Genomic DNA, 27,452 nt, shown 5'->3' with positions numbered 1-27,452 from the left:
TAACTCACCAAACGAGCGTGTAGCGGCGTCGCGGCGGCAACACTTCCCATTGTCTGCATTCATACCTCTGGTTTAGCGAGTACCCGTCTTCCATTCCGCCCTTTGTTTCTCGCCTTTTCACCTCTTTGTCTGCTAATTATTTGATTTCCTTTCTTCCACTTCCACCCCTCCCCTCGCGCCCTCCTTTCCCTCCATCTCCATTGCCTCCACGCACTTGGCAGCAACTTCCCGTCGCGGCGCCGCGCGGCACTGTATGTACACTGACGGTTATTACCTTGGGGAGCGTTTAGCAGCTCTGTGTTTAACACCATATAACCTCCGCTGCATCAGCGGCGGCAACGCAGGGAAAAAACCTGGGAGGTGGAAACCAGAGACGGCTCGTGTTAGGTGAGTGTTTGACTGATCACCACGATAAAGAAGACAAGTGAGAGAGAGAGAGAGAGGGGGGGAGAGAGAGAGGGAGCATGTGACAAGCCTGCTTTACTTCAACCTATTGGATGATCAGTGATTCTTAAGGAGAGGGAACATTTCTTGCGATATCTCTCACTACAAAGTAAATAGAAATCAAAGCCCCTCACGCGCCGAGACAGAAGCACTATATGAAAGAAACTATCTTAACAACCTCCTTCATTTCGTCGCGCTTTCTCTCCGTCTGTACTTCCCATTGATTTCACGTAACCGGTGTTAAGTGAAACTATTTAAGAGGCAATGGATCCACTTGACTTCACCGACTGAAAAGGTAGGCAGCGATCGGCGTGCCGGCGCGGTCAAAGTGACGCTCCTGGCGACTCTATCTCTGGTCGTCGTTCATGTGGTCGGCCGCGCTCCGCAGATTAGGAGGAACACATGAAGACGTCAAGTTAAGTTTCCTCTGAGTTGCGCTGCAGTTTTTTTTTTAATGTCACTACGGCCGATGAGCTGATGAGGTCGTTGCTCCCTGTCAATCAAACGCCCCCCCCTCACCCTCCTCTCACTAACATATTGTACACATGAACCGGCCCCTCCCCCTCCCCCCCAACGGTCCACGCCCCCCTCCTCCCCCTTTAGATAGGGATCGGTGGGCGTTGTCGTCCGTCTCAGAGGAGTTTGAGATCAGTAAGCCGAGCGACTTGACAGATAACAGGACTACCAAAGCCGAGACGCGTCCATGTCCATCAATGTGCATGTCCACAAGCACGGGGGGGGGGGGGGGGGGGGAGTGTGTGTGTGTGCGTGTATGTGTGTGTGTGTGTGTGTGTGGGAGGGGGGGAGGGAGGGGAGGGTCACGTAGACCAAACATCGACAGCAGCGAGGGGAGAGACGCTGTCAGGTGATTATAAAATGACGTTCAGGGGGATTGGCCGCCGAGACATGAGCTAGCACACACACACACACACACACACACACACACACACACACACACACACACACACACACACACACACGCAGCCGTACAGGGGTTTCTCTCTCTCTGTCCCATCATCCTCACAGGATATCAGGTTGTAATTGATATATGGGCTCAGCTGTCAGCTGTATGTGTGTGTGTGTGTGTGTGTGTTAAGGTTGACTTATACACGAATTGCCCCCCCCCCCCACCTCCCTCCTCCTCCTCCTTCTGTGCGGGACAGACAGAGATGGATGAGCGCAGGGGAAAAAAAAAGAAGAAGAAGTTGCGTCATTCCACAATTCCACAAAAGACCTAATGTGTTATCAAAGTAACTTCCAGCATATTAGCGCCAACCCCCTCATATCCTCTGTCTCCCCCCTCCTCCCCCCTCACACACCGCCTCCCTCTCCCCCTTTGTGGCAGCGCTCGCTCGCCTCGGCAAGCTTCCTGAATTAAACTGCCGGCTTCCTGTTCTTTTATATGCACGGCCACATCTGGGGCGCCCGCTCGCAGGGCCCCGCCGCTTAATAACAATCACCTTCCCTTTCACTCGGCCCTGATTGTTTCTAATTCGCCCTGACAGATAGTAGCTGACAAGCCGCCCGCGCCTCCCTCCCTCCGTGACCCGAGCTCACTCAGCACACTTATAAGGCCTGTCATTTTTAATATTTGATTTTCACTTCGTAAAAAGTTATGTGTTTTAGGAGCTGCCACAGCCACCGTCGCCGCGCCTCCTCCTCCCCCCTCCCCCACCCGTCGCCGCCGCCTCCTCCCCCCCAATCGTATGATGAAATCAGTATTTAACTGAAACCACCAGTCGACGAATGGCTGTCCCTCCCTTCTTGGCCCTTTCACTTCATCCTTTTTTTTCTCCTCTCCAAGCCTCCCGCTCTCCATCTCTTCCTCCTCTTCTTTCATTAATTGTCTTTCTCTCTCTCTGCCTTCATCATTTCCACCTTCTCCTGTTCTTCCTGTCTCTTTCGCTCAATCTCTTCCCCCTCTCTTAGTTTATGAGGACAAAGCGAGCGGGGTAATGTAGCGCCCTGCGATCGCACCGGCTCTCAAACCCGCGGCGAGACGCCTTTTTTTTTTTATGAACAGACGCGCTCATATCGACAAATCGCCGGCGTCCACGTCCGTCCGTCAGACGTGCAGCTTACCGGCTTCCAACGTTATTTGCTTTCCATTGATTCCCATTAAAAGGCATATGGAGCCGTGTAAAATGCATATCAGGTAGGCTGATCATTAAATGAAAGGATGGATTCATCGACAGCTTGACGGATGACATTTTGCCGAGCGATCCATACGGCCCTTCAATGGAAACACAATTTGGAGCTTAAGACAAAGAAGAAGAGGAAGAACAAAAAAAAAAGGGAAAAGAAGGCATTTAAGATGGAGAAGACGAGCAATTCAATGATTAGAAGATGGATTCACAGCAGTACACACAAGCCATTTTCCCCACCGCTGTGCATTAACACAATCTTACACACACAGTCACATGTTTTGCCCCATCACTGATGTTTACATGATATACTGGTAGCTTCACAAATATTACAAACTGCACATGGTCACAATCATTTAACTGAGCTTTAATATTGGCAATAAAAGGACACACTTGCCCCCTTTATGGAAGACGGCAGGGGTCAATGCGGCCCTGGAGTTGGCTTCCCATCGCAGGCCGGTCCTTCATGATGTGACCACAATGGTGTCCTGTTTTTAAAAACAATAAACGTACGTCTTCACAAGAAAAAACACTCGTAAAGTTTTAGGTTTTAGGGGTCGATTTACATCGCGACGGTTTCTTGACAAAACCCGTCCAGCTCGCTCCTCGCCTCGTGTGGGCTTCAGCGGCCTTCACACGTCCTTCAAGATACAACAATTAAAGGTTTTCTTAGGAGACCCTGGTGCTCGGAAACACTCCCGCTTTTGTCCACAGGGGCCGCCAAAATCAACACAAGGTGAAGAAATGTATCGCGTAGTAGCTTTAATCGTACTATAACATCCACGTATGTGTGTAAAAATGTTGCCGATGTGCGGTTTCAGTGCCCAAAGCACAAATGGCCGACAAGAAATGAGGCCGTTCACTCATCTGCCCCCCGATGGTTAAAGGTGGCATGACAAGCTTTTCTCCCCTCATCTAAAGCATGATCCAACTTTAGTCATATTTTAGCACAAAAAAACTATGCATGCTCCATTTGTCTTGTGAGGAAGGTCCCTGAAGGTCAAAAAGACATTTTTTTTTCCGAACACATCATCATCAGACCACTAAACCCTCCAACAACTGTATGAACACTTTTCCTTCTGTCATAGCAGTCAGCCTTGTGCACCCAAAACAATGTCTACCAAACATAACCCCACCACCCCCACCCCCACCCCCACCCTGCCCCGCCCCGCCCGCCAAGACAGACTTCCATTTCGGGACACCGAGGTGCCCGAGGCGCGCCCACTGCCAATCTCCGTCTTTACCCGACGACAAAAACACAACTAATTGGAGTACCACTGCATGTTTTCACTAAAGGCACAATTTAATTACATCTGAGCTGGGAATGAGTATTTTGGGAATGTCTGTATGTTCATTCAAACAAATGGAGCGAATGAAAAGCAATATTTGTTTTGCTTTGATTAGCAAACGGGCAGGGTAATTTGTTAAGGAGAGAAGGAGCGAGGGCAGAAAACGTCTGTTTAACCCCCAGCTTTCCAGTGGTGGACTACACACACACACACACACACACACACACACACACACACACACACACACACACACACACACACACACGCACTTCCTCCCCTCCCTAAACGGCTGTGTGCCCCTTCCACCCTAAACATTAATGAACTTTTGCTCCTGGCTTTGTGACTCTGACCTCTCTCTCTCTCTCTCTCTCTCTCTCTCTCTCTCTCTCTCTCTCTCTCTCTCTCTCTCTCTCTCTCTCTCTCTCCCTCTCTTTTATTTACTTATTAATTTTCCCATCTGCCTCTCTCTTCTCTCCCTGATCCAGCGTGTCTGTCCTGTGGTCCTCCTGTTCATAAATCCTTTATTAATAACTCAGTGAATAATGTAAAGAGTATTGTTTTCTCCAAGGTTGTATTAATAAACATGAATGAATTTATTTGTCTTCACCAAAGCATGATTAATGCACATTAATGCCTGGATATTGCTCACTCTGCCCTGCATCACCAAGCACATATCACCCCCCCCTCCCTCCTGAACCCTGTCTCTCCCACCCCAAAAAAAAAAAAAAAAAAGACCTATCAACATTAAATATTTATGGCATAATATTAATGGTTTTGTAAAGAAAATAACAAGTTATTAATCCTCTGATTAACAACTGATTAACCTTTTTTATTAAACACGTGATCCGTGCATCATCGACTCAGGATATGTCGACTGACTGCGCGGCAGAATAATTATTTTTGTGTCTTTTCTAATTGCAAAAATCGCATGGCTGAACTATACGTGTGTGTGTGTGTGTGTGTGTGTGTGTTTGTGGTGTTTTCTCCTTTCGCCTTGACACATGCACAGATACACTGCGCGCTCTTGTTCAAACAGCACGAGATGTATGTAGCCCCAGATTAGGGCGAGCGGATAAAAGAGAGGGAGAAAATAAAACACACAAACATAACTGGCACATTCTTTTCACATCGAGGGGAGAACAAGAGCGCCGACTAAATTTAGCGGCAGATCTTTTGTGAAACAATGGGGTTTAATTCACATATCCGTTTATTCTGCCGTCACTGGCGCGGGGTGGGAAAGTGGAGGGAAAACATGGCTGAAGGACAAAACATTTCTTCTCCTCTTTATTTTTTTGTGTCACTGCTCATCTCAAAGCTATTGTCTGCATATTTTTAGTCCTCGTCAACTGAAAGACAGTCATGTTGTGTTCTTTTTTTTTTTTTTTGACGTAACGGCACCGACTTCCAGATCGGAGAAGAATGAGTTCGACACAATTTAAGTCTTTTTTTTTTCCTTCCTTTTCTTTCTTTTTCATTTCTTACTTTTTTATTTTTTTGTGTGGTGTTTTAGGAGCAGTTTAGTGTTTTTACAGTCAATAAAAGTGCTCATTATGCAGATTTTCAGCGTGTAATATTTTATGTCATATTATTATATTATTTAACTGACGTCTTAATGTGTGACAACGACATATTTTATTTCTTGAGATTGGCTGAAGCGCAGACATCGAAACTATTTGCTGGTTAGTTTAATCCACAAGAATACATCATATTGTTTTATGTGCTGAGTATATATATATATATATATATATATATATATATATATATATATATATATATATATATATGACTTAATTCAAAGAGTAACTATAGCTGTCAGTGTCGTGGAGTCGACTCTTTCATTGCATCTTTTATTCTCTCCAAATGCCGTCCGTGGCGCATTAGCTGTCCTTTCACTGCAGCTGTTTGGGGATTGTTGATTTTGGACGTAGTTGAGTTTAGTTTTTTCTTTTCTTCATGAACAGCTCACTCTCCACCGAGCCGCTCTCCGTCTGGAGCTGCGGCTCACGTGTTGCTCTGGCATCGTCCTAAATAGCCGTGGAGTCACCGTCGGGGCGCTCTGTGCATAACAGTTGTCCGCTTAACCCTTTTAATACCTTTACTCTCGTTGGCTCTGCGCGTACTTTCCCTGGATTAATAAGCGCTGTGTTTCCGATGGGAACTTAATGTTAATCTTTCACCAGCGATGCTTCGCTTCCTCCCGCCAAGAAGCACAATAGAGAACTCATTTGACAGCTGCAAAAAAAGAAGGAAAAAAAAAAAAGAAAGTCTACCCGCAGTGCTGCTGGGTGTGAAAGCGCTGACCTCTGGTTCTCTCCAGCGAGGATCCTGCTGCACAGTGAGAGCACAAGTCTGCAGCGCTCAGGAGGGCAGTGTTTTAACAAGCCTCAAATAACTCACGGCCGTGTTTGTGCTGCTACCGCGACTAAACGGCCATGAGTTATTCAAGACTTTTATAAAACACTATCCCCTCTAGAGTCGCTCCGGCTTCTCCAGCAGCTTCCCATGTGACAGCTCGTTCAGGTCGTCCCGTTTCTACTCCAACGCGTCGGTTCTGGGACACCTTTTGGCCAAACTGTTCATGGAGTCTCCTTGTTTTGGGGTTTTTAGTCGTTGTCATGTTTCACTTTTTTTCACACAATTGCTGACAGTAAAACACACTCAGCTGTTCCTGCAGGTTTGAGACAATTATTTTGGTTTAATCTTTTGGTTCAATCTTTTGGAAACCGTGCGCGCAAATCCTCCCGCACCAATTTTAAGTCCCAGCATGCCCCATTCAGACAATCTTTTGTCAAAAAATATGTAATGTTTTTCCATTATTGAACCATTATCAGTTTTTTGACTGAAACTCCTTCCTAACAGGCCAATGCTTTAGTTTATTGTGATTTTTGTTGCAGATTATGATTCTTTAGGTCCTAATCTTTTAAAAAGGTGTCTTATTGACGCTCCAGGAAGCATTTTTCGGGAATTCGGCTCATATCATGCTGGATATTCATAGTCACGCTCAAAATTTCCTTTTAAAAGTGATTTTTTTTTTGCAGATATACATTTTTTCCCAAGACTTTTCTGCACAAATACAAACAATAACTAGCATAAGTAGACAACAACCGGCCTTAGCGGACTCTGTAGCGGCGTTATGTAACAAGTGCAGAGACAACATTGAGTTCTGGGATATTTCACAGGACAGCATCGGCGGTCTCCTGGGTGAAAGTCCTGTGTCTGTTCCATGTTACAATATCCAACTTTCGGTTTTAAATGACCAGTTCTCAGATCTCCTGGAGGCCTGAGCCGAGCAGATCTCCTGGAGACGTCCTCTCGGTGAGCGGCATGAAGGGAGAAGTGTGTTGCTGAACACTTGTTGGGATTTTTCTTCTTTTTTTGTGTGTGCCTATGATGGATCGCGGCTCATTCCTGCGGGGGGTTTCCTTTGTTACTCTCCCCCTTTCTCTCGTTCTCCCTCTTTCTTTCTCCCTCGCTCTCCCCCGCTGTTCTAAACACCAACAGCAGGCTTCACCTTGTCTACTTTCTCTTAACCACTGGACCTTTCTCACAGGTCACTTTCCCACATCTCTCTCTCTCTCTCAGATCCATTGTCTCAACATTCAGATTCCTCAGTTATCTTTAAAGAACAAACCACCGTCTTTACATCTCCTGTTCCTTCCTGTTTTTTTGTACTCTCTTTCAACTCCTGCCATCCTGCGAATCCACCCAAACCAGTTCAAAAATACTGTCTTTGAACCTTTCGTGCTGTTTGTCCTCATTACACATCATTTCATCCCTGTCAAATACTCTCACAGTAATGTTGCCCTGGATGCTGATCCTACCGAGGTTCAACCTTATTTTACTCCCCATAAGACCTGGATTCATCACACGTATTCCCCACGGCCCTCCCTCCTGCTTCGCTTTCTTTCTTCCTTTTTCTTCATCATCTTCTTCTTCTTCTTCTTCTTCTTCTTCTCTGTCTCTTAACAGATCTGTCTGTTCTTGCTTCTGTTTTTTTTCTCCCCACATTTCCTCTTTTTCATCCTTTTTTTTTTTTTTTGGAGCGTCTTTTTGAAGATATCATTTTTTATGCCTTCATCAAAATGAATTAGCCTGATCCCAAAATACGCACAAGGACATATGGTTTGGCCCAGTTTCTGAGAAGTGGCGGGTTCAGTTTTTGGTCATTCTGTGAAAAGGATGTGTGTGTGTGTGTGTGTGTGTGTGTGTGTGTGTGTGTGTGTGTGTGTGTGTGTGTTCCTTAATTTACAAGTTGGATTTGCAGGGCCTCTTGGGAGTTGGAAGGTATTTATAGTGCCGCTCACACAGAGGTGGACTTCACAGTAATTAAGAAAGCAGTAAAGGTGGTTAATTCTACTTTTCTGATCACTGTTTTAATCTTCTGTCCCGCTATTCTTGAAATACACAGACAGACACACACACACGAGCGTGAGCACAGAGCGGGCAGGTACATGAGCCTTAAGCCTCTTATGACTCCTTGTCTCCATGCAGCGCAGACACAACACTGTGTCAGGGAGAGGTTTAGGCATGGTGCGGGCCTTCCTTAATTACTGGGGGATTGCTAAGCAGATACGACCGCGCTTTCACTGCTGGGTCAGTGGCGGCCTATGAGATTAGCTGTACACACACACACACACACACAAAATAATACCAAAAAATACATGTTCCGACAGAAGCGTAAAGCAACGGGATGGAGTTAACGGGATGCGCCGCGCCGCTGATTGATTGCCACTCATTTCCTATTCATTGAGAAAAAAAAAAAACCCTCTCTCAATATTTCTGTCGTGAAAAATGTGAACGTATATAAAAGGCCCGTGCTCCCCTGTTGCCTCCAATATCTACACACAAAAAAAGGAAAAGCAGCTTCGTGCCTTCACTCTGTAAGACTTTTATTGGCGGCAGTAAAGTAAGTCGCTGTATGAGAAGCAGCCTCTTATTTTTCAGAGAGTCCTTTAGATGTAACACACATGGGACTTGAACTATCTTGCCTTTTAAAAGAATAGTAGAGACATGAAACAGGATTGTGTGTATGTGTGTGTGAGAGAGAGAGAGCTAAAGACAAAGTGCTGTCACTAATAATGCTAAGCTGTTCTCACCGAACGTACGACTCAAACAAACACAGGACTTTCACCTGGGAGACCGCTCTATGTGTCCTGAGTGAAACCAAATCATTGCGTTATGTCGCTGTAGGTTTTGTCACTTCATTGTCAGTAATGTCAGTAGCGAAGCATAATTATTTTACTGAACAAACGACTTTTCAACCCAGCCACGACCTTTTCTGAAGCCTAACGGAGTATTTTTGTTGCCCGACTAAACCTAAACTAAAGAAACCTGCGCTGGAAGTTTATTTAGAAAAGACACCGTCTGCGTAGCGGCTGTGCTGACCGCTGCTGACTCCCTGTAGATGATTGGCCTGTCGGGTCCTTGAACAATGAGCAGTGGCGCTGTCCTTTAAGGCTTCTGCTGGACCAGCCCACGGACGGACCTTTTGTACTCTTTTTCTGTCGAGGCACAATTATCTGAACCTTAACCTCACCCTGAGTCTAACTCTGAGCCCTCCCTGTCGAGGTGGGACAGTTTTTTTGCGCGCGAACGGAGTCGTACCTCGCCGCTAATAAAGTAGCACAAAAGCGGGTGAACGCCCGCGTTCCCTCTCTCTCCGGAGCGCGGCGGCCCGTCACTCTGCTGTGCACACATTCGATTTGTCACCGAACAAATACGGAGACGCGACGGGCGCAGTCAAAACACTCCAAAACCACGGTGAGTTCTGGTGGGAGGATGACACTTTTGCCTCCTTGTCACCAGCGCGAGTTTGGACGCACCATCACGGGAGGTTCGGTGACAGCCCAGTGAAGGCTGCTTTGTTTGCCTAAGTCGTCTCCATTCCCTTTAATGAGCCATTATGGTTGTGTTTTGTCTCAGTTGTGTTCGTTGGCTGGCTGAGTTTCTGAGACGGCAAGACGCAGGAGAAGTGGGCAGGGGGGGGATGGGAGGCCCCCTGTCTTCACACCTCCTTGTAGTGCTTCAGGAACGAGTGGCTATTGGAAATAGACAAGAGAGAAGAGATGTACCGACAACCTGGAGCCGTTTATTGTGTTCTACCGCTAATGCTCCCAACAACTATGACCGATTCAATCACCGGCAGCCATATTGTTCCATTAAGATCTTAATCAGCTTTTTTTCCACTTTGACAACGATGTCACCACTGGCCCTCAGATCAAATGTCCATCATCTGCCGCCTGGACCCCAGAAACCTAACGAATTAACCAGATTATGTCAAAAAAATTAAATAAATGCACTTGTCAAGTGCAATTGGGAAGCCACGAGTGACTCTACTGAGATTAACAACTCTGTCAAACTTTAACTCTGCTGTTAAATGTTGTAATATTGTATGATTTATGGCCTTATAACAGTCTTGTTCTTCCCAATAGAAATATTGTAGGTCCCCTCTACGTCTTTGCCATGATTGTGTTGTTTCTATAGAGAAGCAGGATGTTACACACGGCCACAGTGAGTAAAATGCAACGGCCTGAAAATAAAAAAACACCCCGAAAACTGCTTGAGGTTCAGCGTCTGTATCTCAAATCAAAAAGAGTCTTGAAGCCAAACTCTCCACTATCCTCCTTCATCTCCTTCTCATCCTCCTTTTCCGTTTGTCTCCCTTCGCCTGGAGGTGCGAGGAGCTTCCTGTAACAGAGCGGGATGGAGAGAGATGGTGATGTTGATGAAGGGGATGGGAGGAGGGGGGGGGGGGTGGCTAAGCAGACACTGTGACAACCCACCTGTCAGCAGGTACTCAGTATAATTGGTAAACGAAGGCCGCGGGATAGTAGCGGGGCCCCTTCTCTCCTCCTCTGTCTTCGGCTCTGTTCCTGGTTTGACGAGTATTTTGAAGTTGCCAGGCAGTCGTCGGGAAGCTCATCCTTCCTGGTTTGGTTCAGAGAAAGACAATGTGTGTGTGTGTGTGTGTGGGGGGGATTTAACACATGTTAAATGTGAGTCGGCCGAAGGTGATCAGACAGCCGGACAAACGCGTCCGCACGATACATCCACTCCTCTCTCTCTCTCTCTCTCTCTCTCTCTCAATGCCAATCGTCGCCATCAGGCCCTATTTGCCCTCTAATGAAACCGATTCATCTTCATCAAACCCGTCTCGCGGCTCTCCGACTTACTTTGCAGCGTCGTCAATTAATCCCTCGGGGGCCCCCACTCTGCGCGAAAAAAGAAAGGAAAAAAAGGGATATGTAACGCTTTGACATTTCGCCGCGTCCGCATTAGGCACACCCAGAGAACATTACGCTGTGAGCCGGACTGCAGAAGAGTCATAGCCAAGCCCAGAGGTAGAGGAGAGCCAGTCAGAGGGATTGGGTCTCTTATAAGCTAGTTAGCTCTTTGGATTCAGTTACTTATGCTGATGTAATAGGGCAATTGTAAGCTGATACTGAAGTCTCTCTGTGACCCCTTTACTGGCTCTTCTTCTCATATTAGGCTACCTAATATATACTTATGCGTATATAGTGTAACGGTAGACTAATACATAACCAAAATGGACTGAACTCAATTGAGGAGTGTATTAGTGTTATGGATCTCCATTTAGGCTTCTTAAATTTTTTTTTTTCTTTTTTTTTTTCCGATTGTCCGTCTCGGGACTTTTGTTATCTGCGATTTGTCTGCTTTGCTTGCTTCAGTTGGTCCCTCCTAGACATTCGTATAGTCATTGGAACAACTGGGGTCAGCAGTGTAACGATGCAAAGCAAGTCTCCTAACAAGCCTCCTGCTCCGGGGCTGTGTGTGTGTGTGTGTGTGCGTGTGTGTGTGTGTGTGTGTCCTCGGCTCGCAGTTGATCCTGCGTCTCGATGGCACGAAACAGCTTTACGGGGCCAACTTCTCCTCCAGGCTGAACATCATCATCTTCCTTGGATGTGTGTGTGTCTGGGAGGCGACGCTCTGCCCAGTTAAGAGGCACAAGTGCTCCACTGGAGTCGGCGTTTATCGGCGCAATCTGAAGGGATTCATCATTTTAAGAGGGCGGCGATGGAAGAGCGACGCTTTTATCTTTTTCTTTCCTTTTGTTTCTCTCCACGCTGCAGTTAAACGATCAACCACATGTGCAGCAGCAGAGGTGTAAGGGGTCAAAGATCAAGTGGAGTTTACACTTTACGTCAATGACCATCCATGAAGGTCGACGGGTTACGATCCACTTTCACGACTAATTACATTCATGTTGACAAACCAGTCACGACAACCAATGACAACCCGAGAAGTTTATGCGCTACAGATTTTCACACAATTACGTTGAGAAACACAAAATTGCTGCTTAGGTTTTTTGTTTTTGTGTGAAATCAATTTTAATTCAATGTACTTTATGTATTGTGGGAGTGAAGTGCAGGACTTTACCACTGGAGTCCCATCGTTGGTTAGATTTAGGTTAGCTCACCGGGTCGCCCAACGCTAAGCACAACTCAACCATTAGCCCCGGCCATAGTTTTAATGGTACCTGTAACCTCAATCTTCTTATGGTTATGATCTACAAACACGCTTCCCTTAAACCAGCGATGTCGCACGTCAACATGTGCATTTCCACGCGGTATCAGCCGACCGTTAGCATGGTTAGCTTACGAGCGGCGAGGCGTTTCTACAGGTTGTTTGGACCGCCGGCCTTTTGTTCACGACACAAATGCATCCATCCAACATTAATGCGTTCATGCTGCGACCATCTGCAATATCTCCCAGTATCTTTTATTCTCTGTAGAAACTCAGAATGCAATAATGATTGCTGATACGTACGCCAGCGCTGAACACATTGTGCCGTCGACATACAAAGATATGTAGACGTGAGTTTGTATGGAAATGTTTTCAATGGACGCAACCCGACGTTTCGCCGGTTATCAACGTTCTCCAGACGGCGAGGTCGTCTATTACGCTCTCATTCTTCCCGTGCGCTGGTCTCTCCGGAGGCCTGAGAGTGTGACCGCGTGGCTCCTTCAGACTTGTATTAATCATAATGACCTGGGCCGAATCAATCAAGCCAACGCAGTTTGGGTCCATTTTGGGGAAGTCAAGCAAACGGCTTCCAATGCGCTTAGACGCTCTGAGGATTTATGTTCACCGGTTCCTCGTTAAAACTCAAGGGGGGACTTTTTTTTTCTAAAAGTTTGAAACAAGACATTTTCAATACCTGGACCCAAGCCATGGTTCTTAACTTCACTAATATTGCACTCCTTCAATTATGTCCAGCTGTCACGTTCCACGGATCAGGCTTTTAATTCATCTCACATTTCCTATTGAAACAGGGATAATGCAGTTGTGTTTTGGTTGAGGGTACTAATGTCGACTGTTTTATGTCGGATTGTACGTGATTCCTGTTTGTTGATGATGTTTGTTTGCCTCAATAGATCTGTCAGTGTGTGTGTGTGTGTGTGTAAGATGGGTAAACTCTATTTGATATGCCCAGCCACCAATATGTAGAACAACAGCGCGAGGCTTCTATTGTCTCGTGCTGCTCTATGGGGGTTAGCTGGCACTGCTTACGAACAGATGTGTTTCAAATCATTGTTGTTATTTACCAGTGATAGGCTGGAGCTCAAGAAAATGTCCCCCCGTTCTGATTTATTTATTCGGACAGTGGATTTACGCGGAGATGCTGGAAACCTGGATCTTTTCTGCATGGATAGACGGGCAGATGTATTATTCATGAGGCTAATGCATTGTTTCTGTTGCTTTATATCTCTTTTCTTTTTGGTTCTCTCATCCTGCTCTTTTTTTCTCCACTACCCCCCCCCCCCCCACACACACAAACCTCCTCCCATCTTCTCAATGGCACACTGCATTCTCTCAGGCAAAAGGTTGGCAGTTAAATGTCTGTGTTGAAATGAGAAGTTTGAAAGACGAAGCGCTATCTCTGTATTTATATGTGTGTGTGTGTGTGTGTGTAAACTGATTTAAATCGCTCTTTGAGCCCTACAGAATGGCGCTTTAAATGTTAAATGGGGGTTGAAGCCTGCCTGAACTAATTTGTAGGGCTTTGCACCATGTTGACATTTAAATGTGATAAGAATAGCAAACTGTACCGCCGACCTATTTTGAAGATGCTTTCGGAATACATTCGCATCAACTGTGGCCTATAATTAATAAAAAAAGACAGGCCTCCCTCGCTCCAGATTTGATTATAATACAACCTTATAAACACACCAGGGATAGATGAGAGGAGATGAGGGAAGAAGAAGAAGAAGGAGAAGAAGAAGAACTAGGGGAGGGAGAAAAAGAGAGACGAATAACAGGAATAAAAACAAGAGAAATGATGGGGGCAGGAATTAAGAGGGAGGTGGATTGCGAACACCTGGTCTTTGAGGCAGATTGCGTTGGCTGGCTGCTGTGCTATCACATTACTGTGATCCTGCCTCTCTTGTTTGTCAGAGAATTGAGGGGAGAGAGAGAGAGAGAGAGAGAGAGAGAGAGAGAGAGAGAGAGAGAGAGAGAGAGAGAGAGAGAGAGAGAGAGAGAGAGAGAGGCGGTGGTGCTGGTGCTGGTGGTGGGGGGCGGGGTCGGGGTGTGCAAAATCAGCATGCAAATAACACCACATTGTTAACTTAATCAGATGCAGGGGGAGAAAATATGGAGAGGGATGGGAGGAGTGCGGCGGGGTTGAAGGGGAGGAGGAGGAGGAAGAGGGGAGGGGGGGATTGCCAAGGAGGTGAGGCAGAAAGGGAAGAGGGATTTTAATTTTTTTTTTTTTTCCGTGGCGATGGGAGATGGCAGCAGAGGGGGCACGCAGATTATAACCCACCCACACCCCCGACTCCACCTCCCACCAACTGCCCACATCCAACACCCCAGGGCTGCTCTGGAACTCACGGAGGAGCCGCAGCGTGTGTGTGTGTGTGTGTGTGTGTGTGTGTGTGTGTGTGTGTGTGTGTGAGAGAGGGCGGGTGGTGGGGTGAATGTGAGGGCTGCAGCCGCTTCAGCGCTCCGTCAAGTGGCAGGCACAAAGCGAGCTAGCGGGATAGCTAGCTAGCTAGCCAGCCAGCCGGTGTCAGGCGTTTTCATGACGCCCCGCCGTAAATGTCAAAGATATTCCTGCCAGGAACAATAAAGGGAATACGAGCGTTCCCGAGCAAGCCGCCTCGCCGACCCCAGCGGCAGCGACTGCTGCGCCGCTCATGAATACGAAGCCGCTCCTCCCCAAAAAAGGCCGCAGCTGTGGCGTTTGTTTTTTTGTCTTTGAGGTTAGCACCTGATTAGACGGGGAAACATGAAGCATTATCGTCCCTACGCGGCTTTTTTACCTATTTATTTAGACATATTCTTCTCTTTTTTTTCTCGGTTATAACAATCTACACACACGGACCTGTGTGTGTGTGTGTGTGTGTGTGTGTGTGTGTGTGTGTGTGTGTGGGAAAAGTTCAGGGCGGACACACAGTAGTGCACAGTGTACAACAGAGAGGTCATTTGTCACTATAACCATCCACTGCCCTGGTGAACTATCCCCCATAAGGGCATGCACGTACAAAAGTGAATGTGTGTTTGTGTGCGTGCACATGTGCATGTGTGTGTGTGTGTCTTTTTAATGAGTGTGTGTACGGAAGCCTTTGTTGTGGGAGATAAGTCTGTGACGATGCTGAAGGTCAGGCACGGCAGAGAAGAATGAGAGCAATGCAGAGTTGGCCCGGGACAGACAGACGAGCTGATGCTGCTGGTGAGGACAGACACACGGAGGCCTGGACCACGGCCACGGCATACCGTCTGAGACCCACACACACACACACACACACACACACACACACACACACACACACCAGATACACTTGTGAGCATCTCGGATTGGATATTGACAAAATGTATTTTGAAAACATTAATCTCAATCCTTATTATTATATTTTACTTGTAGCTAACTCGGTCAAATGCAGACGCTCTACATGCCCTCCACACACTCCTACACACTCCTCTGGTGCCGCTTTATTCCCGTCGTGAGGCGACGCGTGTCGGTCTACATAGTTTTTAGTTTTCAGCAGAAGAGTTACTAAAAAACCTGGAAGTGTCCTAGTCTGAAACCACTGCCTTAAAGGACTTAAATATCTTGTGTTGTGAGGACAAATTGTTCACACACACACACGCACACACACACACACACACACAGAGAGACAGGCTTAATTCTCTGTCCGTTTCTGCACACGCATAAACTATCTGCACAAACACACACACACACGGTCTACACTTGAGCTATTGTGAGGTGTGTCTGCATGAGTTTTACGTCACACACACTATCTGAACAAATGTGTGTGTGTGTGTGTGTGTGTGTGTGTGTGTGTGTGTGTAACAGTGCGGTTTGTAGTCCGGTTCACAGAGAGGCCTTCAAAAACAAGTGCTCCTGTGAGGCTTCACCCAACTTCTCCTTCCTGCTTTAATCACGGCTGCCTTTAACGGCGGCGTTGGCATCCTCGCAGACGCTGACATGTGTCTTCCTCTCTCAATCCCGTTTTGTCCGCCCCCCCTCTCGTCGTCCCTCTTTCATTTCTTTTATTTGTGAATCTATTCACCCCCTCCTCTCTCCCTCCCCCACCCCCTCTGATCTTAAGAGCAGTCTCCACGGTGTTTTTCTGATAAAGTCGGATAGATAAACATGCTCTCTTACGTCCCCGAGGCCCTCCGCCCTCTCTCCCGAGAGCACACCCCTCCAAAGCACTTCCTCTTCCACAATTAGTGTGTAATAAATACACCCTGGCCTTAAAGTAGATAATGCACATTTCACTCCCACTCTTTCTTTCCTTTCATATTGAGTGCCACATTAGCTCGCTGTACATATCTGACTTTCGAAGCGAAAGGAAGGCAGAGAAGAGTGCGATGGTTTGCCCTTTTTTCTTTCTTCTTCTTTTATTTTTTCTCTCTTCTCTCTTCCTCCTCGGGCACGCCGGCGAAAGTGCGTGAGAACAATAGCCGTCATAAGGCCACTAACAGATATTGTAGCGCACATGCGGAGAGTCGCACGCATTTCCACTCAAGTCTGAGCTTCTTGATGGCTTTGATAAGATTAGTTTGCTTTCTTAAACAGGAAGTGTGCTGCTTAAAGAAAGAAAAAAAGAAAAAAGACACTGCCTGGTTGCATAATAAGTTTAACTACTTCTCAGAGAGCTGAAGTTCCCTTCAAACTCTTCAGATTAACGGCGAAGAGAGGAGACGCGGAAAGTGAGAGAGCGATAGAAAGGAGGGAGTTTATCAAAGTGATGGAATAAAGAGAGATTTAACACGGTCATATTAAAAAGACATGCGGCAGTTTCAATATTTAAAAATCCCATTTGCTTCGACAGAAGAGCTTTTTCATTCAAGAGCATATGGCAGCGCTACCTGTACCCAGCTCTCCCTCTCTTATCTCCGTCAAAGACAAAGGGGAAGAAGAAGAAGGGAGCGAGGGAGGGGTGGAGGGAGAGGAGGGTTAGCGGGGGGAAAAAAAGGAAAAGAGATACTTTCAAACAGACATTCAGACATTGAAGAATCATTCAATTATCGGCAGCATGATGTAAAATAATTACCTGACTCGCTTCCTGTAATGAGTGCCGCTAATTAGCCATAGACTTTTGTTTTAGAGAGAAAGTCCCAAACTCCCAACTGCAGAGAAGCTGTGAAAAGAGATGTTGTATGTTGCGGTATAGCACCCCATTCGTTCTCAAACACACACACAAACACACACAGACACACACACACACACACTGGCTCTTCAATATAGGCTCACTTGGCTTGGAAGCACAATTCACCTCCCAATGTATGCACACACAGCTCTCGGTAAATAGTCGAGAGTGCAAAAAAAAAGGATCCTTCTTCTCTTAATTAGCTGTGTAACAATTAAAGTCTCCTCTTAGTAAATTGAACCTTTGTCTCCCTAGTTTGATTTCAGCACCTGTCACAACAACCCCTCCCTTTACCACCACCTCCACAGCCGCCGCACACCCAGCGCCATTACCTCCACCCCCCCTCCCCACCTTGACTGTAGTCATTATGCAAAACTCTACCAGAATGCGCCCAGCGTGAGCGGAAGAAAACAGCAATTATTTCTGATATTCTGTTATTTAGGCCGTATTGACATTCAACTACTTTTCTCTTCCTCTCTGTTTGCCTCCGTCTCGCCGCCGCCACCTGAGAAACAGAGAGAGACTCCACTCAGGTTTTTAGTCTCAGCCTTGAGTCGTGTATGTCATCGCCGCAGTCACTCTGCGAGAGACAAAGGCAGCGCTGGCCCCATAATGTGACCTACAGATTTCTGTGTGTGTGTGTGTGTGTGTGTGTGTGTGTGTTTGCGGCGCAGAGGGTGACCAGTGATGTAAGCTGTGACAGATACACTGTGGTCATTGTCTCTCTGACCTCTTTCTTTACCGCATTCTATCCATGCGTGAGCGCTCCGCACCGCCATGATTGTTGTCACGCACACTCACACACACACACACACACACACACACACACAGGCTTTCGCCCGTGCACGCAGTGTTGTAAGTCCTGGTTCTCTGACTGATTTGACAGGGTTCGTGACCAAACATCCGAGCCGGGAGGAAGTTGATCGTTGAGTCATACTCGCTAGAAATATTATTGATAATAGACACAAATGGAACCTGGCATTAATATGCATTCAATAGAAATACAACAATCTAAAGAGAAGAACTCGAAGTTCAAATCTGAGCCTGCCAAGTCACACTGTAAGCAGCCAGGGGCCATTTTAAGACCACTATAAAGGACATTGTGTTTTCTCCACTAGCAGGTTACCTTATGAGGAACATTATCATGTTTTCTCCACTAGCAGGTTACCTTATGGAGAACATTATCATGTTTTCTCCACTAGCAGGTTACCTTATGGGGAACATCATCATGTTTTCTCCACTAGCAGGTTACCTTATGGGGAACATCATCATGTTTTCTCCACTAGCAGGTTACCTTATGGGGAACATAATATTTTCTCCACTAGCAGTTTACCTTATGGGGAACATCATTATGTTTTCCCCACTAGCAGGTTACCTTATGGGGAACATCATCATGTTTTCTCCACTAGCAGTTGACCTTAAGTGGAAAAATGATCATGTTTTCTCCACTAGCAGGTTACCTTATGGGGAACACAATGTTTTCTCCACTAGCAGGTTACCTTATGGGGAACATAATGTTTTCTCCACTAGCAGGTTACCTTATGTGGATAATTATTATGTTTTCTCCACTGGAAGTGCAACCTAAAGGGACACATCCTCCCCCTTCTGGGCCGTCCTTTATCATGCTTCACCTGCCTTAGAGGCATCCCAGAGGAAACTTTTGCTGGGGTTTGTTCCAACATATGCACTCCATGGAGAACAGCCCCCATCTACACACACACACACACACACACACACACACACACACACACACACACACTCACACACACAAACACACTTGCTGGTGTTTTCACATGATTTCCATTAAACAGGCCGTACTTTTCCAAGTTCGTAGTGATTCACATTTGTGGGCAAAGTATCAAATGCATTTTTTTTCAGGTCGCAATTGATTTCCAGCCATTTTACTCCACTGCATGAATCAATATGCAGATACTTAAAAAACAATGTCATGCCTGTGCTCTGTTGTCAACAATGTGGTATTGTTCATGTGGATTTGCATTACAGTATGCAGGGAAATTGATCCAGCAATGGATTTGCATTGCACATTGCAGCATGCATACATTCAAAATCAGAACTAAAAAGAGATTAAACAATTCTTAACTCATGGTTGACTTTACAATAACTTAACAATTTCCCAAGAACGGTATATATTTCATAAGTTAAAATGGGTTTCATTGCAGGTTTGACCCTTGCTTGTGTTGGAGAAGCACCAACAGAACTGTATCAGTGAACTGATGAATATCTGTTCAGTACCTCGAGCCATCGCCAACAACGTCCCTCAAATTTCTATAACCATGAAATTTCTTTTTTTTTCTTTCTCCGTCACTGAACTTCACTAAAACAGCGACCGCTTAACAAATGTTTGCTGCTATTAATCCCGCGCCCGGCGCTTTATCCGCTGCAGCAGGGGTCCGTCCACGCTGCTTCGGCCGCTATTGTAGAGCACTCGGGAGGGGAGAAGTGCTCACAGATGTATACGCACACACACACACACACACAGACAGAGACATCTGCAGGTCACCATCATCATAGTGGGAATAATACCAGGGATGGTTATCATAAAGGGAAGCTTTGAGCTCCCGGCCGTCTTGGGAAGATGATTTGGCTGGCCCGGAACAATGAACTGTGGGAATCCGCTTGTCCTGCATTGATCTTCCTCCCATGGCATCCCCTGCAAGGCTGTCAGAGCGATGGGCGGATAAAAAGGCCCACAACATTTTTCTTTCCCCCCCGCTCTCGCTCCCTCCCGGTGTCTTTCTTTTCTCTCTGTCGGGGGGTGGGGGGAGGTGGAGGGGAGGGAGGGGGGGCTCCCACTGATCAGCGGGGATGAGCTGAAAGTTGAACTACCTGTTGACAAGCGCTCTTAAACAGCCCTCAATGACATATTGTGCCAGAGAAAGCGGGAGGGGCCGGGGCTCCTGTTCATTCACTCTATCGGCTCTCATGAAGTCCTTGCTCACATTATCAAGGTGGTTATGTAAATCCCTCCATTTTTTTACATTTATTTGTATAAGTTTGACAATTTGGGGATGTTGTATTTGTGTAAAAAAACTAAATAAAAAGGCCTCCTCTGGTCTTTCTAGGGTTTTGCTTTGCACAGTGTCTGCTACAAATTGGTGCATACATACGAGTGTTTTTGGCCTCTTTCAGGCTCCAAGTAGTCGTAATAGTTTACAAAGGATTGTAAATAAATGCATTCATAAAAAAATCACATCACAGTAAATGGTTGTTTGTTCATATCTGTAAAAAAAAAAAAAAGACAGATATTACATATTTCAAATCAAACTGAGACGAGATCTGATCTCTTTGGGGTTTTTTTTTGACACTCCGCATTTTGATCAAGAGGCTCCAGGGACGGTGTGGAGTTGGGATTGAATCCGGCGAGGGGGTTGTGTGACTCCCTTCCCGTGTGCAAGTTCAGAGTGTTTTTCGCCTCATTACAGAAAGTAATAAAGCAGCGAAGTCAAAGAGCGAAAGAGAGAGAGAGAGAGGAAGGAAAACAAGGCTGCTTCTTTTATTGAATTAATTAGACGCCTCGCAAAGACCACCTGCAAGAGAAGCAGAACCCGAGCCAGGTGGAGACTCACATCAGTCCGTTCTCCCTCAGAACCCACGTTGAGCTAACTGGGTTCTGAAGTTTTGGAAACATACTCGGAGCTTTTGAAGGCATATCTGATTGCCGCTTGCAGCTTACACATAATATTTAGCATTGAGCCGCGTGGAACACATAGTTTCACACCCACATGGTCCCTTCAGCCTTCAGACCAGTGCAGCTGCAACCCCCCCCCCCCCTTCATATTAATGATTTGGTGGAAATATGATGGAATTCAGCGCATTGTGAATAATGATTGATTTGTTTTAATGCAATGAATTACTTCATTAGGACTTAATGAGGTATTGCATTGTGATTAGTCGATGGGATTTGTGTCAATATGTGTCAAAATAACAAAGTAAAGTCCAACTAATGGCTTTTCGATTCCTTCAGTTTCTCCCCCATCTCGTCTTAAATGTCACAGCAAAAAAGTTTCACGACGAAGCTCAGGCCCCCGAAAAGTATATTCACAGAGCGTATTTGCTTGAAGTTGTTTATTTAAATATGAATTCAAAACAGGTAGCTTATTCCTAATATTGACACTGTCTTTCATATACTTTATGTGGTTACAATTAGGGAGAAACACATACAAATCCCTTATGCATTTATGATGCATGGTGCCATTGATAAGAGAGAAATGAACTGAGCACATTCAAATGCTGACTGAAATACACTTCCATTGTGTTACAGATACCACTTATAATTAAGCTGAGGCTCGAAGAGAAAAAAAATAAAGAAAAAAAGAAGAGCAGAGGAGAAAAATGCATTTAGAGAAACTGAGTGAAATCAGTTTCTGTGCGCGTGTGCACGGAGGACTGTGTGTTTACGGGTTCACGTGGCGCTTTGCTGAATATTAAACCGCAAACTATAAAGACAACAAGTGAACCGTCGTGAGAAAAATGCGAAAGGAAGTCTTTGTGGTTTCAGAAGGTATCAGAAGGAGCCAATAGTTTTTTTTAATGAGGCAGCATTGCTGTACATGCCAGGAAATGATAAGGTTATACAGGTTAGAGCAGCGGCCGACAGATACTGTACCGGCGCTGCAGAGTGGATGTGTTGTTCACGCCGGAGTCGACGCAGCCATGGCGGAGACAGAGAGACATAATGGGGACAAAGTGGCACCAAGTCTTCCCTTAATACGACGGGTAAGAACGACAAAACCTGAGCCAAAAAGAGCAGAGTGCAACAATACTGCGTTCGGTTGCCCCCCCCCCCCCCCCTTGTGCAGTTGACGGGCATTTCTGCTCTGGACTCGTAGCAGTCAGGGTGAGCTGTTGTTGTGATATCTGCCGGGCAGCCATTTGATCGCACCGGGTGAGTTGCACTAGTGTCTTTTAGAGGGCATGCGCATATTGAATTGTTGTCTGTAGTCAAAGGGGTTGTGTATGAGCCTGTGTGTGTGTACTTGTACATCACCCTCAGTTTCCTCACATGTGTGTGTCTCTGTGTGTGTGTGTTGATGTGAGCAGAGGGAGGATGTCACATAAGAAATGTCCTTTTTAATCAGGGGGAAAAAATATAAAATGACTGGGGAGCGGGGCGAGCATATTAATGTGTCTCATTTGCATACGCTCGTCAGCCAGGATACGTTTATAAAAAAAACACAAACTGGATTCGTCAGTTCGCTTCACATTATTCCATTGTCTATCTGCCTTTGTTATATGTTAAAGATAAAGGCAGAAATCAAATTGAAGAAAAGGGCAAGCTGCTATCTCCCCAAATGAGCAACAGCTCATCAGCCTAGTTTAAATCACAGATTTCTATTCCAAAAGGCAGCCGCCTCCGTAAAAAAAAAAAAAAAAGGGCCCATTCAAATAAGGTCTCTACCGATATATGCACGGCCCGTGATGGAAGCTGGGGGTGTCACATAAATACAATTTAAAACCGAAGCCATTCAAAGCAGTCTAACAAAGTTTTATCTTTCTCACCAATATTATTCTCCCCATAAATGTACACATGCACAGCATCTATATCATGTGTACATCTTCAATCAAGTATAAACTTTTTATTTTTATTATTAGGCTTCTTTTTTCTTTTTTTTTTTACGATGCTTTATTTCTCAGACGAGCGCGGCATTATTCAAGTCACACGAGAGCGCGGCCGTAACATCGGTCGTAAATTTAAGTGGGCTTTGACAGGGGCATATCTCGCTGTTCCCCATAAGCCTGCAGAACATAGCATGCCCATTATATTCTTGATGAATTCAGTAAAATTGCTTAAGATACATGCGGGGGGGTTGGGGAGGGGAGGGGGGCACAAGGGGAATTCAAAGGGCAGCCCACAAGTGTCACATTCCTTTAAAGACAAGTGGAAGCTGCTCACAGTGTCTAATTCATGTCCGCGAGATAAGAATCCACCATCGGCAGTGTGTTGGAGGGGCCGGTGGCTCAAAGAACAGGCGGCCCTTATGTCTACTAACCTCCCACTGACGGCCGATAGTGACGGAAGAGGGGAAAAATTCAAATGAACGAGAAAACAAATGAGCCAAGCACAATGTGGAGTCCTCCCTGCTTTCGACAGTTACTGTAGGTGGAGAGAGAGAAAGAGAGAGAGGAGGGTGAGGGGGAGAGAGTGTCTTGCAGATCCTCAGCTGCCCTCTGTGCCTGTAAAGTGTATACCGAACATGTGCGCACATATTTTTAACGTTGGTTGCTGCCAGATTGTGTCCATAAGCTGAATAAAATGATCCCACTTTTCTCTAAAGTGAAGTCACCTAATGCCAGTGCTTTACGCCGCTTCTCCATGAAAGGATTTCTTTCTTTTTTTCCCTCCTTTTTTTGATGATTATAATCACGCGTTATAGCACAGTGGCTTCCACAGCATACTAATCAGCTTAATGAGATATTATACAATATTTTGTTGACCAAAGCAGAACCGTGGTTATTGTTTCTGAGGGCTTGACCCCTGCCAGCAGCCAGAGGAAGTGTGCAGATAGATGTTTATACCTCTCCATCTGGAGAGCAGATGGATCTGCATTAAAAACAATGTTATTAGTATTATTTTTGGGGGTTTATCTGTTCGCTGATGTTACACATACGAGATGGAAACACTTTCACTGACAGCGCAGCCAGAGAGCATTGCTATGTTTTGGTAGCATACCAAGCAACCCAGGACTGCAACGTAGGCAGCAGGCAGAACAACCAATGCAGCTTTGGCAACCACCAACTGTTGTGTTCGTTATCCTAGAAACTATATTTTTTAAAAAAGGATCTAGGTAGAGAGAGAGAGAGAGAGAGAGAGAGAGGAAGACAGGCAGAGAGAGAATTGGGGGAGTTGAAAGAAGCAGAACGAGAGCAAAGTGATTCACATCAAATGTAGTGCGCATCTTTAATGGTGTTTTGCGCCAAGACAAGTGTCGTGGCAAGAAGATAAGACTGTTGTGTTTACTGGAGTAACCCCTTGGCTTTAAGTGCTATTGTTAATATCATAATTGTAGTATTGCGGTGGCTCCCCGACAATGCCGTTGCTCCGTTTCATTAAGGCGTGTAATTGGAGGAATTCTGATAGGATGGGCACAAGTAGCTTAATTATACACTGCTCACTGTGTTTACAGAGTAATTATTCCATCCAAAATGGTGTTACATTTTGAAAAAAAGTTATATGGAGTCACAGCATCTCTCCAGGCCCTTGGAGCTGACAATTCTCGCAGTGCTCTGTGCATCAAAAGCAATACATTTCATTTCCCTTCACTGGTTGACACAGCACAGGTGTTGTTTTTCCTAAGAGGAGAATCACATTAGTCCTGAACGTGTGGATGGAAATATTATATTTGTAATCTGGGGAGCAAATACTCAAAGCCCCATGCCAAAGAATCTTTTCAATGCAGTTTTTAATTATTTAACTTTTTCTGAAACTTCCGCTGTTTTGGACATATTTGTGATTCCATTAATTCTAAAACGTTTCCTTCTTTCTGTCTGGTTTTACAGGATGGAGGACTCTAGTTTGTGTCTTGGTGTGTCGTCAGCGGTGCCTGACGTTGATGCCCATCTGAGCAGTGCTGTGTTAAATGGCCGCTACCCCATCAGCCAAAAGCTCCACCAGCTTACCGCCCAGCTAGGACACGCCTTTCCTGACCTACACCGCCCACAGCAGATCCCTGAAGAGAAAGCAGCCACGCCTTTGGACGAGAAGACCCACCACGCGGCCCTGGCCAATCAACCTATCAGCAGTCAGATGGCCTTGCTCGCCAATCAGCTCAACCGAGACATTGACGCAGGGGCACTAAGTGGGTTGAACGGGCGCGTCGACCTCCAGCAGTTTCTCAACGGCCAGAACTTGGGCATCATGTCCCAGATGAACGACATTGAAGATGACGCCCGCAAGAATAGGAAGTATCCCTGTCCACTGTGTGGCAAGCGCTTCCGTTTTAACAGCATCCTGTCACTGCATATGCGCACGCACACAGGAGAGAAGCCCTTCAAGTGCCCCTACTGTGACCACCGAGCGGCTCAAAAGGGCAACTTGAAGATCCACCTCCGCACCCACAAGCTGGGGAATCTTGGTAAAGGCCGCGGACGTGTCCGGGAGGAGAATCGGCTGCTCCATGAGCTGGAGGAGAGGGCCATCCTTCGGGACAAGCAGATGAGAGGGAGCAGCAGTCTCCTCCAGACACCACCAACACCCCATTTGGGCGTCAATAGCAGCTCGAACACCCATCAGCAGCAACTAGGCTCAGCCTGTGGCCTCCTGCTCCCCCCGTCTGGCCTTGCCACTCCAGACCCAATTCCCCAACCCTCTTCTTCACCCAAGCCGGCTGGCACCCAGGACGAACAGTCCTTGAACCCAACCACGGGCTTCCGCTGTACCTTCTGTAAAGGGAAGTTCAAGAAGCGCGAAGAGCTGGACCGCCACATCCGCATCCTCCACAAGCCCTACAAATGCACCCTGTGTGAGTTTGCTGCCTCCCATGAAGAGGATCTGATAAGTCACGTGGAGAAAGCCCACATCACAGCCGAGAACACACAGGGCACGGGCGGTGGTGCCGGTGGCACGCAGGTGGCCACTGAATTTCGCTGCGAAGTGTGTAGCCAGGTGTTCAGCCAAGCTTGGTTCCTTAAGGGCCACATGCGCAAGCACAAGGACTCCTTTGAACACTGCTGCCAAATCTGTGGCCGTCGCTTCAAGGAACCCTGGTTCCTCAAGAACCATATGAAGGTGCATCTCAACAAGCTGGCAATCAAGAACAAGCCACACCAGCCCAGTGAGCAGGACATGGCTGCCGTCAATAGCATGAGCAATCTAGCTCAGGAAGCTCATGCCAATCTTTACTCCCGCTACATCTCCTGTCTTCAGGGAGGCTTCCTCTCACCGGACAAACAGGGCCTGAGTGAGCAGCATCAAATGTTGGCTAAAGCAGGAATAGCCATGAAGGAAAAGGAGATGCTAGGCAAGCTGCTAGGGCCAATGGCAGGAGGTATGGGCCATGGGCTGGGAGAAAATGAGAAGCGCTCACTCCTGGGTTGTCTCAACCTTGTGCCACCACTGAAATCAAGCTGCATGGAGCGCCTCCAAGCAGCCGCAAAAGTGGCAGAGATGGACTCCCTCAATAGCTACCAAGCCTGGCAGATAATGGCTCGTGGCATGGCTATGGACAGGGCCTTCATGCCTAAGGAGCAGCACCAGCACCATTTACCCCCGGGGCAGGAGGATGAGATGGGTGGTGCGGGAGCCTTGGCTTCCTTCTCAAAGGAGAAACAAGACTACTTGATCGCTTCCAATGATAGCTCCAAGCAGAAGCAGCTCTCGGAGGCCTTGCAGGGGTCCAAGGCCGCTGGCGGAGCCATGATGTCCATGAAGGAGGACGGAAGAGGCTTTGACAGTCACCGTGACTTAATGTCTGTCCACGGTAGTTCTGAGGCTCCTGGAGCCCTGGCTGGCTTGGGAAGCCCAAACATCGACTACAGCCTCTCCGTCCTCAAGGAGAAGCCTTCAGAATGCCCCGACTGTGGCCGGGTCTTCCGGACCTACCATCAAATGGTTGTCCACTCCCGCATTCACGGCAAAGACAGGCGAGGCATCGAAGAAGCGATCCAGCAACAGGGTCTGGACGAACGGCGTGGATCAGCAAGTGACCCCGAGTCCCAGTCCATCAGCCGATCCACCACTCCGGGCTCGTCCAATGTGACGGAGGAAAGCGGAGCGGGAGGAGGACACTCCCAGACAGGGAGCGTCCAGGATGACAGCCCACATCCCTCCTCACCATCTTCAGGTAAGAAAAAAAAAAAGAAAATCAGAGAATGAATGACAACCACTTGTATTCTTTGGTGTGTGGATAAAGGGATCCAAATTGTAACCCATTTACATACACTTGGGAATTATGTTTCCTTCTTTAATTCAATGTTACTGTCACTGTTCTCGAATC

The 27,452-nt window shown here is 46.6% G+C and overlaps 1 protein-coding gene across 2 annotated transcripts in view; it reads left to right on the top strand.

Moving 5' to 3' along the window:
* Window positions 1–27,452, top strand: part of znf536 (zinc finger protein 536) — a 198,880-nt gene that overhangs the window by 79,566 nt on the left and 91,862 nt on the right. For both annotated transcript variants that reach the window (XM_068576100.1, XM_068576109.1), the window contains exon 5: window positions 25,018–27,299. In XM_068576100.1, coding sequence (XP_068432201.1) covers window positions 25,019–27,299 — 2,281 coding nt within the window. In that variant the 5' untranslated portion in view covers window position 25,018. The remainder of the gene's footprint in view (window positions 1–25,017; window positions 27,300–27,452) is intronic.

Source organism: Clinocottus analis, unplaced genomic scaffold, assembly GCF_023055335.1.
Source record: "Clinocottus analis isolate CAN_PGR_092001 unplaced genomic scaffold, fCliAna1.0.p SCAF_1, whole genome shotgun sequence".
Taxonomy (NCBI): Eukaryota; Metazoa; Chordata; class Actinopteri; order Perciformes; family Cottidae; genus Clinocottus; species Clinocottus analis.
This window is presented reverse-complemented; position numbering and strand designations above follow the sequence as displayed.